This window comes from Chroicocephalus ridibundus, chromosome 4 (genome assembly GCF_963924245.1).
Source record: "Chroicocephalus ridibundus chromosome 4, bChrRid1.1, whole genome shotgun sequence".
Classification (NCBI taxonomy): Eukaryota; Metazoa; Chordata; class Aves; order Charadriiformes; family Laridae; genus Chroicocephalus; species Chroicocephalus ridibundus.
The window spans coordinates 21,691,288-21,708,302 of record NC_086287.1 but is presented as its reverse complement, the minus strand read 5'-3'; the positions used below and the strand labels follow the sequence as shown (position 1 = coordinate 21,708,302).

The 17,015-nt window shown below is 37.4% G+C and overlaps 1 protein-coding gene across 1 annotated transcript; it reads right to left on the bottom strand.

The window, feature by feature from the left end:
• Positions 1-2,515: 2,515 nt before the first annotated feature.
• GAL (galanin and GMAP prepropeptide) lies at positions 2,516-10,030 on the bottom strand. Its single transcript, XM_063333483.1, has 7 exons — positions 9,906-10,030; positions 9,643-9,723; positions 8,908-8,962; positions 7,885-7,956; positions 7,399-7,485; positions 4,948-5,025; positions 2,516-2,568 (listed from the first exon to the last, which is right to left on the bottom strand). Exons 2-7 carry the CDS (start codon positions 9,721-9,723, stop codon positions 2,516-2,518), a joined length of 426 nt encoding a protein of 141 aa, XP_063189553.1. The 5' UTR covers positions 9,906-10,030.
• Between the last annotated feature and the right edge of the window lie 6,985 nt (positions 10,031-17,015).

Genomic DNA, 17,015 nt, shown 5'->3' with positions numbered 1-17,015 from the left:
GGCTTCTGTTCATTGTCAGAGTTAAATTTGCATGCTGGGTAATTTCTTATTATTGGCAAACATTACAACAAAGGTTTTACTCTTTTTTTTTAGTCTTTGGCTTTTGTCTTTAGTGCAGATGTGTTTGATCTAATCCTACACAAAAGCGGAATACAATGTATGCAAATGAGCAAATAAATGAAATGAGAAGGAAATGATTAGGGATTTTTTTTCATTTTCTGCTGAAACTTGTCACATCTTTTTATTGTCTCTTTGCCCCGTTGAAACTAATTGCTTTCAAATTGTGGTTTAAAGGCCATCTTTTATCAGGTGTTTTCTGAGATGCCAACTATGGAGATGTCATTCCAGATATTTGCAGAATTTAGGTCTGAGATGTAGTGATGTAAGAAATGCTTTAAATAAAATAAGAATGTTAATAAAATACCGTTACTGAAATTGATCCAGAAGAATGACCCTTTATTGTTTTTTGACCCTTTGTTTTTGCAAAGATAAGAGCTGTAGAGGGTGAAGAAACAGTCTGAAAATTTTACCTCTCTCTGTATTTTGGAATATTACCAGTATGTGTTTGAATGCAGTAATTACTAAATGAAACCACGTGGACTGCTTTTGGTAATTAGAGTATAATGATCCTTTGTGTTTCATTATAATATATGCCTATAGCAGAGCAGCACAATGAGTAAGAACCCGATCCTATGAGTTTTTCAGTATTTCAAATAATCTCAAATTTCAGAATTTCAAATAAACATTGTAACAAGACCATTCCAACTTTAACGAGCTGACAGTATGCTAATTTGATTTAAGTAATAAATGTTTTCTAATTTTAAACTCAATTTCTTATCCTATTTCAAAAGAGAAGAAATTCAGTGCTAAGATTATGTTCTTTTTATTTGATCATAGATTCAGCTGCCTTGCCATAGAAAGATGGCTTGTTATTGAGTTCTGCAAATGGATACTGCTTCTTAGTAGTCAATGAACCAAAGTCCAAGAAAGTCAATGAAAAGAATGCCTTTTGATTTTAGTGAGCTCTGCTTCAAGTTTATGATGGGAAATGTGGACTAGTAGAAGGACTAGGGAAATGTTACTAGTCTACTAGTCCTACTAGTAGAAGGACTAGGGAAATGAGAGTTTGGAATTACTGAACTATACTAATGTGCAGAAGTTACATTTCACTCCATTCTTTTTTCATTTTTTTGGAAATCCATAAATTTACCAAATAATGTTGAACTAGCAGCAGGTATACCAGCAGTGTACACTTTTTTATTACTCTTTTTAAAAAAAACCCCAAACAGTACAACATTGTCTGAAGGACTTGCTCAAAAGCTCATTGGAGCTGATGAAAAGTGTACTTTGTACACTTTGGAAAGCGAACATCAGATATTAGATCAGAGGCAGAGTAATTATCAGAGGAAAAGCACAGGCTGATTGACAAGGTGAGATAACCTTATGGGTTCAAATTAAACAGTAGTGGCTTGACATCTAAAATGTATTCTGCAATGCTAAAAGTGAAGAACAGATTATGGAATAATGGTCTGCAAAATTTCTGTCAGTCTGTGCACTCTGGTGCACAGCAGCACTTTGAAAGGATGATATTTCACTGTCCTATGCAGACATTGAAGGTCATCTGAATGTGAAAAACCTTTCTAAGATGCTGTATTCTCTCAAACCTTTCCTCATTCTTGATATGACATATGTTGTGTATGGGTCTAGCAGTCTGGGACCAGTACATCAAAGCTCTTTCACAGGGACTAAGCATGTATTCAAGTGCTTTGCTGGATTCAGACTAGACTATCTCATAAAATAAAATATTTTTTTTATCTTGGAGGGGACAGTAGAGTTTCTTCATTAAAGAATACAGACCCAGTATTCTTGACAGCATAGGAATAGGAATCCTACACATAGGATTTGTGCCAACCTGTTACCTGTACCGAACAGTTAAATTTGTATTGCGTGAAGGTATGCTTCGGTCAGTGGGCTGGTGTGTTACAGGTGAATAATATGAAATTTAAAGTGAATATGAGTTTATTTCACGTCTATGAAAAGAGGAAAAGGAAGTAAGGCTCCCATGAAGCATAAAAGTACAGACATCTGTGAAGATGACTCTGCATGGCAGCAGTTTGAAGTACACAATATGTAGTATTTATGTTTTATTTTACTGTAATTTTGAAGAGTATAGGTGCAGCATAATCTTACAATTTAACCTGGGCTTTGTATATGATGTATTGTGTGCTAGTGCATATTTAATTTGAAAATGAAACAACGTAGTTGCTCTTTATTTTTATTTTATCATTTACCTACAGAAAAATTTTACCAAGGCAAAATTTTACACTATAACATCACAGAAGAGAGAGAGGGAAAAAAAAAAGCAAACAAAAATCCCCAAACAAACCAACCCAGAGGGCAGAAAGCTATTTGTCAGATTAATGCAAACAATACTTCTCATCTTCAGCTCATTTGGATCTTTTGTTTAAATTTCAATCTAAATCTACACTACAACAAAATAAGAATGCATTCTTCTTCAAGACTGGTTAGTTTCCTCTGGTGAAGGTAGTTTGTCAAGTGCTCCCACCTCTGCAAAAAAGGGGGGGAAGGGAAGAAAAAACAAAAAGAGAATTAACACATATGTAACTATGAATATTAATCTTAGCAATTAAATAATGAAATCCAATTTCAGTAACATACGTTTTTATATTTTTCTTCTCTCAACTACGAGAGGCAAATCCTTGAACTTTTAATGTTTTTGTTTTTAAACTATTGGGTTTTTTTCTTTTGAATGTTAATAATACCTTCCTGCTATAATCCTTTTTAGAAACAGCAGTGACAGAATAACAATGAAATTATATCAATTTTATTATGTCAATTGATATTGCTAGATGCCAGAATCTCAAAAGTTTTAATATAATCCAATTATGGCTGCCATCCTAGACCCTGCTCTATATAGGAAGCCTTTGAAGCTGGAGGGATCAATTTTCAAGAGAAAGAGCTGAAGGACACTTTTAGTTATCACCAAGATACTTCTTAGCAGTTAAAATATTTACTTTATCTTGCAGATTGAAGTGTATGTCTGATTGAATAACCATTCCCTGAATCTGAATCTCATGAGTGGGAGTTTTCCCTCTCCCCCCAAAGGAACATATATAAACCAATATATTTAATGTAGTAAAGTTCCATTTGAGCAAAAGTGTTAAAGTGCCTCTACCATAATAAATTATGTTTTTTACCTCCTAAACCTACAATTCTGTTTTTGTGTAAGAGTTTGTACTAGGTCTTGCCAATAAATATTGTTACGGGATAATATGATAACATTCTGTGTCTTTTGAAACCTAGGAATACAAGAATCATATCATTATATCATCCATTTTATATGATATTATGATCTGGAGATTCCTTTTTTTTTTTTTTATGACAGATAATAATACCAACTTTTCTGAATAAAACCAGCTGTTTGTCATCACTATCCTAAACAAGGAGTTGTTACTTAGAGTTACAATGCAGCCTTTTTTGCTCATTCGTCCCAGGAAAGAAGCAATTTGTATTTGATGTATGTATTGTATGAGATGTATTTTATTTTTTTGCCCAACTTAGCAGCTCAGCCTACTCATCAGAGAGTGCATCCTTGAGCTCAATAGGTTTCACACCTTTTCTGTTGTGTCCAGTTATTGGTTTACCAGCAGGGTAAAGGAGTGTTTAGGACTCCTTCACAATGGCACAACAAACAGGCTACTACTTTGTCCAGAGAAAATATACATGCTAATAGTTTACTTTAAATATATATTTGAATTATCTCAGGCCCTTAGTACTAACCATAAGGGGTTTCAAATGCAAAGTTGATTCAGTAAACACTGGGTTGGTAGTTTCAGTGGTGAGAATTATTTTGCTTGGGCAGATGCAAATCAGTTAGAAAGTGATGCCGAAGACGTCCAGAATTTTGTTTCCTAGATACGCAGCAAGTTAATAGATCTCTTGAAAGTCTCTTTTAATAGTGAAATTAAAATATGAATGTAACACACAGTTCTTTGTTACTATTTCACAGCACACACTTGCCGCAAAATTGCTTATAATTTGTTGTATTTGGATGTAAGAATGTAGAAGTTACAGATGTATTTAATTGTCTGCTTTCTGAGACAGAATTCCTCGAACATTTGCAGTAAAAATAACTTTTTCCTTCCTGTTGTTTCTTCCCAAGTATAGATAATGTTTTCAAACATTTTGTAGACACTTCTAGAGGGGCTGAAGAGGCTTTTAAAAGCTCAGAGTTATGGTGTGTTTTTTAAAAAGCAAAAGTAATGCAAACTCAGAAGTACCCAGATTTCCTCTTCACCTAATGCTATAATAAAGTTACCATTCTTCTAGAATCAGCTCTAAGCTCAGTTTTACAATCATTGTCACAATTTTGAGACTCCACAGAGTTTTTACTAGCAGTACTTTGAGCTGTTTGCCAGCATTCAGCTTGGTGGTTTTGCAATTTTATGATGTGACTTTATGTAGAATACATGCAGAAAGGGAGATGTATTTCTTTTGCCACTAACAAGTGTTTCAGAATTTCAACAAACTCTTCTTAGCATTAAACCGAGAACTTATTTAATTTGTTATTGAATTGTTTTATACTTACTCCCATGTAATCAGACCATGTTTAGTTTGTTTTCAACTTTAAAAGCTGGGTCCATACAATTTTGGTAGTAGCCATTATTATTTTCACAGTGCGCAGAGTAATCAGGTGGTATTAGAACCCTGCTATGTTGGATATTCATTGACAAACAGTTTGGCCTAAATCAGACCTATTCCTAAGCACACTAAAATGGAATTGACAGTTCCTCCCCCCAACCAGAGATGCTGTACAAAGTCTTGCATGCTCAAACCTATAGCAGACTTGTACATTCAAGGACAGTCCTATCTTCTCAGTAAATTTCACACCAGAAAGCGTGAAAGGTTAAGAAGGTATTCACTAACCTTTAAGATGCAAGTAAGTCAAAAATTCAATTACTGTACGCACAATGTTTTCATCCACCAGTGGTCTTCCAAGATTCCCTATAAAATAAGTTAGTTGTTGCTTAATGTTAACATGGTATAACGATCTATTGTATGTAACATTGTGGCTAGGTTTATGAGTACTCTGTAAAAAAAAAAAAAAGCTATCTGAAATTTCTTTTTCCTGAAAATCCTTAATAGAAAACCTCATTTCATGGAAGAGTAAAGACACTTTAAGTAGTTAACTGCAATTCTTCAAATCAAAATTGCCCAGCTTCATATGCTATTGCTGCGTAGGAGCTGCTTTGACACCTTTATGGTCGTGATCTTTAAGGCCTTATGAGTTCTGTTGCAGAAGAGAATTATCTTTCGTTCTCAGCTCTCTTCTTTGTGTTCACTGGCCTGAGACTGAAGGGAAAGATCAATTTAGCAAACAAATTCATCAGCTTTGCAAAACAGTTAGGAATTCTTCATGTAGTTGGACTTTGTTCCTAATAAGCCATTCAAGCAATATAGAAATGATTTGCAGCCCAAAAGCTAGGCCTGGGACTTTACAAAACCTCCAAAAGGTATGTTTTTGCATATGTACCTAAGATAACATACTCCTCTTTGATCTATCTTGACATTTTAAGACACTTTTGTAAATATTCAGCAGAATTTAACTTAAAAAAATATCCTTCATTTTCAATTAAAATAAAAAAATCAGACTACCTTATCCTTTTTTTTTTTTTTTTGCATATTCAAACCTCCCTTGAATAGGAACTCTATAATAAACTTCAGCTTCAAAGAAAACTTTTTATGAGAGAAGAGCATCTAAAGTGATATTCATAACAGAGGCAGTTATATAATTTTCAGGTCCCATTCAGACTAGTTTGGTTGGGTTTACTTGTAATTGTGGAGATGGAGCAGTACTTGGCAAAAGAGTTCCGTAATTCTTAAAGATCATATTTCTGTAAAGGAGCTAGTAGTATATCCACCAATAGCAACACGTTCCAATGTGAGCTGCATTGTAAGATTACAAATGCCTTCCTTTCACATTGCTTCTGACTGGCAAAATACTATTTTTACCCCAGTGTTTGAGGAATTAGGTTCTCCCTGTGGGTTTTGTTTTGTGGTTTGGTTTTGTTTTTTTCTTAAAAATGAAGAAAACCCCAAACCAGCCAACAACAACAAAAACAACCCCACACCAAAAGAAAAAACCAAAACATAAAACTGAACACCACCACACACACAAAACCCCACTAGGTGACTATGTACCATGAGTAAACTGGCAGTCATTCTGAGAATGTAAAAAACAGAAATGTGTTAGCATTACTATTCTACTTACAGAGTAATTATGTCCATGAAACTGTAATTAAGCACATTTCCTTTATTTCTGAACTGATTTAGTGTTAGCTACATTTCCATTGTGCTGGGCGGGTTTAAAATAGCCTTCCAGAGCTCTGGGGCCGGGACTTTGTCTTCCCCCATTAGTGCAGTGATGAATGCAATAGCACTCAAGTAAGTACTGCTTTTTTTTTGTTACAGCAAGGAACAGGTCATTCTTTGACAGTCTAAAGATGAGATCCATCCCAGCTCACTTTAGATGTCTGCAGCAGATTTAGTTTCTCTTCAGGAGAGAGAAGTAGATTTTTCTGGAAGTTTCTACATCTTATCCTGAAGTAGGTGTTCCAAATAAATCCTAGAAGTGCCAGCTTCTCTTCATAAAGGGAATCTAGACATATATTGTAGGGGCCCAGCTTTGGATGATGAATCCAGAACAAGGCTGCATCCTTTTCACTGCCATTTACTAAATTGTGATCCATGCAATGTCAAAACAATACATCAACTTGATTTCAGTTTTGATCAGGTTCTCAATCTTTTAATGAAGATAATCCATCTTGCTTAAATATAGGAAATATTGTGAGACTTAACATGGAATATTTTATATATTTGTTTGATTACAACATAAGGAGTGCCATACAGTTCTGAGGTCTAGTTTCAGCTCTGGTGTATCAGAATAATAAATATTATAATATTAATAAATAAAATAAATTTGCCAGTTTCTATAGCTTTCCCTACTGAAAGACTGCCTTTTGTGCTCACTTCTTTGCTCGAAAAAAGTTAACTCCTGAGTGTCTAAAATGACACTTGAAATTATTATAGCATATGAAAAGAAAAACACAACTTGGTTTATTCAAAGTAATATGATCTATTATGCTTTAAAAGCAACATAATCGTGGTACTGTTCCCTAGGCACCAAGATGTTTTAAGCTATGACCAAAGAGCACACCAAATGAACAAATTTGGTTTTTTCTTCCTTTCATTTGTTTATTAGGATTTTTGTTAAGTACAGGAATAGCCTTATATCTAGACAGTTAGCTAACTCTGTAACAGTAAATAAGTTACTAAACATAAAAACCAACTCAATACTGGCTTTCAGAATTTCATTACCTGCTTTAATATCCTCATCAGGCTGTATTTCACGTTTACCAGTGAAACCATGTTTGTCATTGAAAGATCTGTGGTTATCTACTGCATCTGATAAATAAATTAAAAATCAGAGGAGTTAAATGACTTAACAACAACCTTTACTATATTGTTTGCTTTTCATGGATTTCAAAGAAAAGATCATGATGGACACTTTTGACATACAAAATGACAAAGCAGCAATTAATATGTCACTAAATAAAATAACCTTTCTTCTGAAATTGTGCTTATGATTTATGTAATCTAGAGACCCAGTCCTGTACTACATACTTGCAGAAACTATTATTTAATTCATAGGAAGTTTTAAAGAAAATATAAGTTTGTACACTCACATGAAATTTGGGAAGGTTTTGCTACTCTTTCTTCTATTTTTAGAAAATGTTGCCAATGAGCTTGCTTAAAAGAAAACTGCAGATAGTTTTTGAAGGTTATTCATGTAAACTATCTTACATGCCCCTGGTGCCTCTTCTCTCCCCCTTGCAATGGGCATTTCCTTTATCAGTAAAAGCTGATCAATACGACCTGCAACAAAGGATGATTCCTATTATCCAGTCTTAGATAAATGGCACTTTGACAAGTACATTTCCCCACAGTATCTTTGCCAATTTGGATAGATCTGCTTTGGGGCAAATATACTTCCAGACATTTGCAGAACCAGTTAATACATTTAAGATGCATTAATCTTTTTTTTTTTCTTTAAGGTATCCTTGAAATTACTTAAAAAGAATTAAGAGAGTCATAGTAAGGTTGTGTAGTATTTGTCATGTATTACAGAGACTGAAAATATAGAAGCATTGGTAATGAGCGTTTTTACATCAAGAAGAAATAACGGTAAAGGACAGATATTTGAGACAGCTTAGCACTGCATTTCAGTTTTCTTATAATCTACATTTGTGATGCTCCATCTTTGTAAACTAATGTGTTTCTGTATTTTAAACACCTTGTACATTATATATTTTTCACATAATGAACTGTTAATATTTACAGTCGTGAGTGTGCATCTTAACATTTTAATTTGTTTTGCCATTTTCAAATAGATTTAATGGTGAGATCTGAAATAACATTGAGAATTGCCAAAATGTCACATTTTGTCGTTCTTCCTTTGGCATCTAAGATGCTATAAGATTTTGTAACGCTTCCAGGGGGAGAAGGGAAGTATTTGTCATAGGAAAATTACAGTTCAGAAGCACAAAGAGTGGCCAGATGTGCTTCTCTATGTAAAGGCACACACAACTCTGCTTCAGAAAATTACAGTTATTGTCTAAGACAACTCAGTTCAGTAACAGGCGTGTAACAAATATCTAAACAAGTATTTTCCCAAACGAGTTTCTTCAGCTTTGCAGGTCTAGACAAAATTACTGTGTTCAGCAGAGAAGCTAGGAGCACACTCCAGCAAACTGGTTTACGAGAAAAAGTCTTCTGTATTTTGAAATAATGACCAAAAAAAAAAAACCCAACAAGTGCTTGACTTACGTGGCCCAAGTAGGTAACCAGCACTATTCAAAGTCCAGCCCCTTTTTTCTTTTGCCTTAAAGGAAAAAATGCAAGTATGTTATTGCATGAACTAATGAACTACACAGTCCTTCCTGAAGGCAAGGCAAACAGCACTCAAACAGACATTTTCTTTGCAGAAAGTGTCTTCTGAAGGCTTAAAAATCAAGAAATATTGTAAGAAAAAGATAGAAGTAAATAACACTGAAGCAAATATTAATGGTGAACTCTTGCCTCGTGCCCATCTAACTCAATAGTTTTGCTATTGACATCCACACAGCGTGAAGATTTCACACCATGTAAGTGAAACTGCAAATCACACTTTGGAAGCAGAAACTTTGACTTTATACTCCAATTACCACATGATAACCATCTTAAACAGCAATGTTTTCTTTTAATCGTTTGGATTTACATGCCTCTTTTCCTTAGAGAAAGAAGCCCATACATACACCACCTTTTCTGAGTTAGGTGGGACATCCATTCAATTCTGTTCTATAAACTAGAAAGTCTTTTCCCCCTGCTTTAGTCATATTATTTGTTACAAGGGAGCTAGTATTCAAAAACCACAAATTCTTAACTAAAAACCTGTTTACTGACCAAAATATTTTTGGGGGATGCATCTTGTCCAACCCCTGTACCTAGACATACGTCACTTGCCAGCTGAGACACGAATGCTGCCCAACGGATAGGGCCCCCACCAGTGAAATTCGTACTTACTGAGAAAACCAGTCCAAATGTTTCTGACAGGGTGGCACAAAGGATTAAAGACAGAAACAGGAAACTTGCGCACCTCTGCATCTGGAAAGAAACCGTACTGAGGTAAATGCTCTGAGTTTTTTTGCCTTCCAGTTACAGATCCCCCTCAGGGCATCCCCGCCGCGGGTGGGAAGTGGGGGTGAACCTTCTTTCCGCGGGGCGGAGTGGCTGTGGCCACCAGTTTGGCACCCAGATTCCCACTGGGGAGAGAGGAGGGGAGTTACCTTGAGCCGGGGCGCGACGGCCTCTCGCTGACGGCGTTTCACCCGGTGCTGGCTGCGGTGTCCCTCCCACCTGCCCGCGGCGGGCACTCACTGCATGGCCACGGTGCGCGGCCGCGGATCTGCACGCCCACCCTGCTCTTCCCTCCGCTCTTTATGGGCTGCAGGAGGGGCGCCCGGCGGGAGGGGGGAGGAGGGAGCCGCCCACCCCCTTCCACCCCCCTCCTGCCTCCCCTGGATCATTTCTACCTCGCCAAACCCACTGCATTAGGAAGGGCAAAAATTATAGCAATTCAATTAGAGGTATTTGGAAGCACGACGCAGGCTGCAGGGAGATAACAGCCCGGGCAATTACCTCTGATTACGGCGGCCGCGGGCGGGCTGGTGAGCAGCGAGGGGAGCTCTGGTCCGGGCAGCCTGGCCTGCAGCTTCTCACGGGCTTGGGTTGGTGGTGGGCAATAAGGAGGAGTAAAGTGAATGCAGATGACTCTTCAGAGGCTCGGGTATGGAAGCAGGGCTGAACACAAACGTCCGCGTGTGATGCTGGCTAACGGGATTCACAGCGTTCGGGCTTTGCGTTTGGGAATATTGAGGATTTCACATACCACAGCTCCACTTGTGGTCCCTGGAGCTCCCTGTAGTCCAGGCCACTTGTGGTCCCTTAAAATCCCTTTAACTCATGCCCTTTGCTCTAGCATCAGAGCAATAAGAGCCAAGGCAAAGCTCTTGTCATACTTCCTTGCTGCTTTGTATCTGAGATAGCACTTTTTCTTTTTTTTTTTTTTTTAGGTTATATGTGAAAGTCTAGGGATGTAGCTCTCCCCAGTGACTATTAATTTACCACCAGTGAAGTTTCACCAGTTTACTTATCTTAGTTGCAGTTACAGCTGGCATCAGGATGCGCAAAATTGAATTGCAAGGCAGAGATTCCGAGGTTAGTTCCCTTTTTTCCCCTGCCAGATTGTACTTTCTCTGCAACAGATGAGTTTATCCACTGCAAGTCCCTCAAATTCATCTTTCAGTTACAAAAACATCACAGATGTTGCACAGAGTGAGACTTCCAGCTCCTTTTTCTGAAGCCACTGAAGATTCTCTGCAAATTTTTACACGGTGTACATGTGAACTTGAATGTGGAGCCGAGACAGCTATTGAACAATGCAATACAGCCATCGTTCACCAGTTTAAAAGCAAACAATTTTTTTACTTCAGTGTAGCATAAATAATCCAGGCTAGAAGCAGAAGCTGTGTCTTGTAGTCCTGTTTCCTACGCCCTTTTGTCAGGAGCAGTAGAGTTAAAATAGTCTAGCCATGTCATTGGATCGCTGATCTAAAACTGCTTGAATAAAGTTTATTTTGTACAATACTTAAATGCTAATGTACATAAATGGGAAGCTCAACTTTTCAGATTTTATTTCATGCACTTTATCATTTGCTGAGGATGTTCTATCAGCCATTGTATGATCCCCACAGTTCAGACTAGATAGATCTGGAAAATAACAATATAATTTTTGCAAAGTGTTGTTTCCCTTTACCTTATCAAAAATGCACTTCTGCCTGAAATTTCCTTGCTTTCAGCTGTTAACTCCCCAAAAGTCATTTTTAAAACTTGAAGCTTCTCCATGACACAAAATGTTTTCTTTGTGTTATTCGAGTAAAAATACAGAAGTTATATCAAGGCATATCAAAATTTGCATTCAAACAATATTACAAAAATGTGTTAATTTCATTATCTTTGACTATAGTTTGTTCTTTGGGTTCCTGTAAAAAGTATTTGAAACAATGTATTTTAACCTGCAATTTTTATTCCAATTTTTCAGCACAATACTTGCATCTTGTCAAATTACAGAGTAAAATGATCTCTTCATCGCCACTAGAGTCAGATGCAAAAGAAAGCCTCTTTGTATATGCGAAGTCTTAATCCGTCACTTGACCATCATACTTTTTGTGTAAATCTATCTTTAGGTTAGTGTCAATTAAGTAATTTTATCAGTCATTCCTACAATTGATGTTCTTACTCCTTCAATTTTCCTTGTCAAGAATGCTATTAGTCTTCTTTTATTCTGTAGGAATTTTAAATCTCAGTGCTCAGACAGAAGAATTCAAATTATTCTGAAGCCTGCCTTTCCTAGCTTAGCTTGAAAAATGGCCATCTCTGTGACTACGGGGTTTATTTTCATATTGAGGTGACCCTCAATTCTTCCATTGATTTATTTGTTGTTTGGTTAATTGTAAAAGCTTAATGCAATTTGCAGTAGCTGTTGGTTATGCCTAGTCTTCACCAGGGGTTCACCATCAGACAAATTCACAATGAAGCTGATCTAAAATTTACTCAAGTCAATAGAACAATAAGCACTGATAACTAAACTGTCTCTAATATCTCTAAATTGATACATGAGAAACAGGATCACCATTGGCTGTCTCACACAACAAGATGTACTCTGTTCTACAATTGTAACTGCATTTCCTAATAATTAAATGAAAACACAGGAGAGAATACTGTTTTTAGCCAGAGTAAAAAGCTTCAAATTTTTAAGGAAATGATAATATGGATTAAACAAATGAGAGTGTTGAAATTTAGGAAAAAAAATAATTGTTTTTTTGTCACTGGATATTTAATTTTGAGAACAAGTAAATCCTAAGGATTCTACTATGTGTTTAAAGATAAAAATTTCCCTTATATAAGATTGATGAGGTAGGATGACCTATTTTATTTTTAATTAACTAAAAACATTTTAATAAAAACATATTTTGGAAGGGTCTGGAGTTGCAGTGGCTCCCTTCACTGTCAAGCTTACTGGTAAATAATGAACGACGCAGGAAAAAGTGTGTCTGCTGGTTTTGTGTTGAAGTTGTATAGCCAGGTTTGGTTTCTGCAACTCACCAATGAATATTAAAATCGAATATTAAAAGCCACCGCATACACAGAGTGATGTCCATCTGCATGAAAAATGAGTGAGCTTTTTTCCTTCTTCCCTGGTAATATCAAGCATGAACATATTGTTTTAGACCATCCTCAAGTATGTACACAAAATCTCTAATATTACATGATTGATGGCAATGAATTCTAGGCTTGGGAGATAGTTACCAGAAAAATTTGTCTCCCATATACTGGAGTAATTCCAGTGAAATACTGACATTACAGAAAGTAAATGCTTTGTGGGGGGAGTGTCATCATCCAGCTAACTAGCAATGATTCTTTGCAGAAGTTTGAAGATGTCTATCTTTGACTCTAACTCAATATTTACCAGGGGACCACTAACATGCAGTGACACCAGTAACTCGTGTTACCAGGTTTTCTGCATTTGAAACAACATTATATTTTTGAGGTCAGTGTTTTAACCCTGAATACAGCGATTTACCATAACTGGGCATGGAGATCACAAATGCAAGGCTTTCTGTGGCTAAATCTGAGTGGGAAAGGCACAAATTTCTTAGCAACAGAGTATGGACACTGGCAAATCTGAGTATCCACAAGCAATGAGGCATTCCAGTTGCCGACAAGGTTGGGAATTGCCTCACTGATCTAAAGATTTAATGTTATTTTGGTGGTAAAGGAGGACACTGTCACAGAGCTGAAAAGTTATTTAGAGTTTTTCTTTCTGTTCAACAGCATTACCCCACCCTTCAATATTTGCATCTCAGCTGTTCGTTGTTAACCTAAGAGATAAATTGAAGATACACTGCATTTATCTGAAGATGATGTGAAGGACTTCAATATGCAACTAACATTTTGGAAGTAGTTTGCTCTTTAAGTCTTCAAGAACCCTCTTGATTATTTTTTTCCTCACATGGATAGAACTTGTTTCTTCTTTAACGGATGTAGATCAGAGAACGTGCTTTTTTTTTTAAAAAAAAAAAAGTAGTAATAAGAGGAAGGTCATTTTCTTCATTCTTCCAAGACCTTTGCTATTGTTTTCTTCCCATTTTCCTATTTGGTAATTTCTGTAAAATGTAGGCAATTTTCACTGAGTGAATCTTTTGCCCATTTTACCACCTGCAGCTCAGTGTCAAATAGAATTAAATATAGACACCTTCCAAATGAAGGGCTATTTTCTGTTCTGAATTATACTGATATCAACTAATAATTTCCTGTTATTACATCAATCAGTGTGCTACCAGAGTTGTTATTCACACAACATATATCATTGCAACAAAACTGTGACTACCACATGTTATATATTATCTTATATCTTTTAAAAACTCTTTTTGGTTCAAGAAGCACATTGATTTTGGACTTCAGAGAAAAGAATCTGAAAGTTTATTACTATACACACTAATAATACTGTGAGAAATGATAAAAAACAATTAGTCTTGATTCCTGCTTCATAATACTTACAGGACAATAATGTATCTGTTCCATTTGGTTAAAATAGGTTCAAATCTATCAAGGACAGCTTGCTAGCGAGCACAGTCACATAAGCTTCATATCCTAAAGAAGTCAGGCTAAACCAGAGGCTCTCTTGGTGAGAGTTTATCTGAGAAAAGCACCGAGAGTTTGAAATATTCTAAGAAATACCATTTGCAAGGGTTTCCAGTTCTGACAACAGTGGATTAATACAGATTTCACACCCTGCTGCCATTTCTTGTCTTATGCATCTACAGATCTCTGCTATTTAGGTAAAGTGCCTCTATTAAAATTCCAGGAGACCCACTGCACCAGCAATTTTCTTGATAGGGCAAGGAGGAGGATGGCTTCAGAGCTTTTGCCTCTCAGAAGCAAATACAGTATCTCAGCTCTGTAAGAGGCAAAAGAGCTCGGCGCTCAGCTCCTGCTAAGGTTAGAGCTCAGCTTTTTTGGAGGCAGCAACTCTGGCTGGGTCCTGCTGTGACCCTCCGACTCAGAGGCAGGTTCAGGACTTCTAGATGTAGAGGCTCCTTTCCCAAGTTCTGAATTCCGATGCTTGCCTGAAGGAAATTGGTTCTTGGCTTAAGTTTCCATTTAATTCCTAACTCACCAATGACTTCCTTCTCCTTTGAGCAGTAAATTCAGTGGAAGCTCACACCTACCAAACACAAGGGAGCTGTTTCTGCTTCTGCAAGATCTCAGGAGGAATTACTGCCTACCTACTGAAGAGAAATGATGTGAGGAGCAGCTGATGACAGCTACCTGTCTCCTGGTGAGCAACTTCTAAGGTCACAAAGGTTGAGAAGCTTTTCTTGTTTAGATGCAGCAGAGATATGAAGTATTTTGTCTCAGCCTCCGCCTCAGTGTGAAATCATATGCCTATTACATTGTTTCTCGTTTTAATTACTGAGGGTACATATGTGAATAGCTCTATACAGATGCATCACGCCATATGTTGTATTTTTTTCATCACATGAAATAATCTTTGCATATTTTGTGCATTTTAATGTTAAACAATCTGAAGATTTGCCACTTTTAAAAAATCTTGGCTATGTTAAAAATAATATTAGTTCCTTATTTGAAAACAACATCATCGTAACTCAATTAGAATTTCTGTAGTGGCTTTGAAAGCTCTTAAAAGGTGCTTATGAAGCATGATGTGAAAGGTTCCTATTATTAAATCATAGCTTTGCATTTATTGTAATTTTTGCATGGGACTTTATTTCAGCATCACTGGATGAATGAAGCCTGCAAAATATAAATAATTACCACACATTTTCTTAAACTGTACTTTAGAATGGAGATTAAAATGCATTAATTTAAACATTAGATTAGCGTGCGGCAGTTCCCGTAGAAAGGCACGCAGGAAGGGCTACGTGCTCTGCCAGTTACTGGGCTGCTGCCTGCTCTGCTCACCCACAGGCTCAGGCTGCAGCCCTGATGGCCGCCCCAGCTAGCTGGTGGCTGTGCAAGCCTACCCAGAATCGTGAGGTCTCCAAGGAGTTAGAAGGGCTTATTAGGCAGTGGGTTGAAGTTGTCAGAAGCACGGTGGCCGAGACCAGGCAAGGACTGTGCTCTACAGCAGACAGTAATCAACGAGCTAGCCCAGCTGCCCTGGGACGAGTAGAAGCAGCCACCCAGACAGAGCTTCCTATCAGGGAAGCTGCTGTCCAGGTGAAGAGCTGCAAAGACTGCACCTCTCCTCCTGGGTGGAGGAGGGCGGTAGCGCAAGCTGTGCTCTAGTGGAATCCCTCAGGCAGCAGGTGGAGGAGCCGCAAGAGGAAATTAACAGGCTGTGTTGTATTAGGGAATGTGAACAAGAAATAGATCGAGTATTATTCGAGACCTTGCAAGAAGAAATACTAGTGCTCCATGGCACTGACCTCTAAGGACTACCAGACAAAGAGTTTCAAAAGCAAAGAGACAGTACCTTGGAAAATGAGGCACCATGGTCTTTGGTGAACCATGGACCAGGCTAACACTTCACTTTCGTTCCTTGTATGTACCAACCAGCAACAGATATGAAGCCTTGGCAGTGAACAACGCCAATAAGCAAGATTCACAGAGAGAAACGCCACCAGCAGCACCCAGTAAAAGCTGCAACAGGTACATTCAATCCCATCGTCCAGACTATTGATGAAGATTTTAAATAGCATGGAACCCAATATTGATCCCTAGGGGAACCCAGTTGTGACAGGCTGCCAGCTTGAGTAAAAAACATCAATCACCAACCTCTAAGTGAGGCCCGTTAGTCAATTTCCTACGGATCTCACAGACTGTCCACCCAATGTGTAGCATGCCAATTTGTCAAGGAGGATGGCTATGGGGAACACTGTTGAACTCTTTGCTGAATTCCAGGTCTCCCCATGTTGACAGAAGACATTGTTTTCGTGTAGAATATGATCAGCTTAGTGATTTGCCTTTGGTAAATCTGTGTTGGCTTTTCACAACCCCCTGATTTGGCTTATAATAGTTTCCAAGAGGATTCATTCCCTTATTTTCCCAGGGGCTGAAGCAAGACTAATGCGCCTGTAGTTTCCTGGTTCCTCTGTTGGGACCTTCTTGTGTCACATTTGATCTCTTCTAGTTGTCAGAGACATTCCCTGATCTCCATGACTTTTCAAACATTATAAAGAGTGGCCTTGCAACAATGTCAGCTGCTTCTCTTAACTAGTAGTAACTATGAGGCAGAAGTTGTTCTGGTCAAGAAAAAACCTTCCAAAAAGCAAAACAAGCAAAAAAACCCTCTTTGTTCACAACTGTGACTC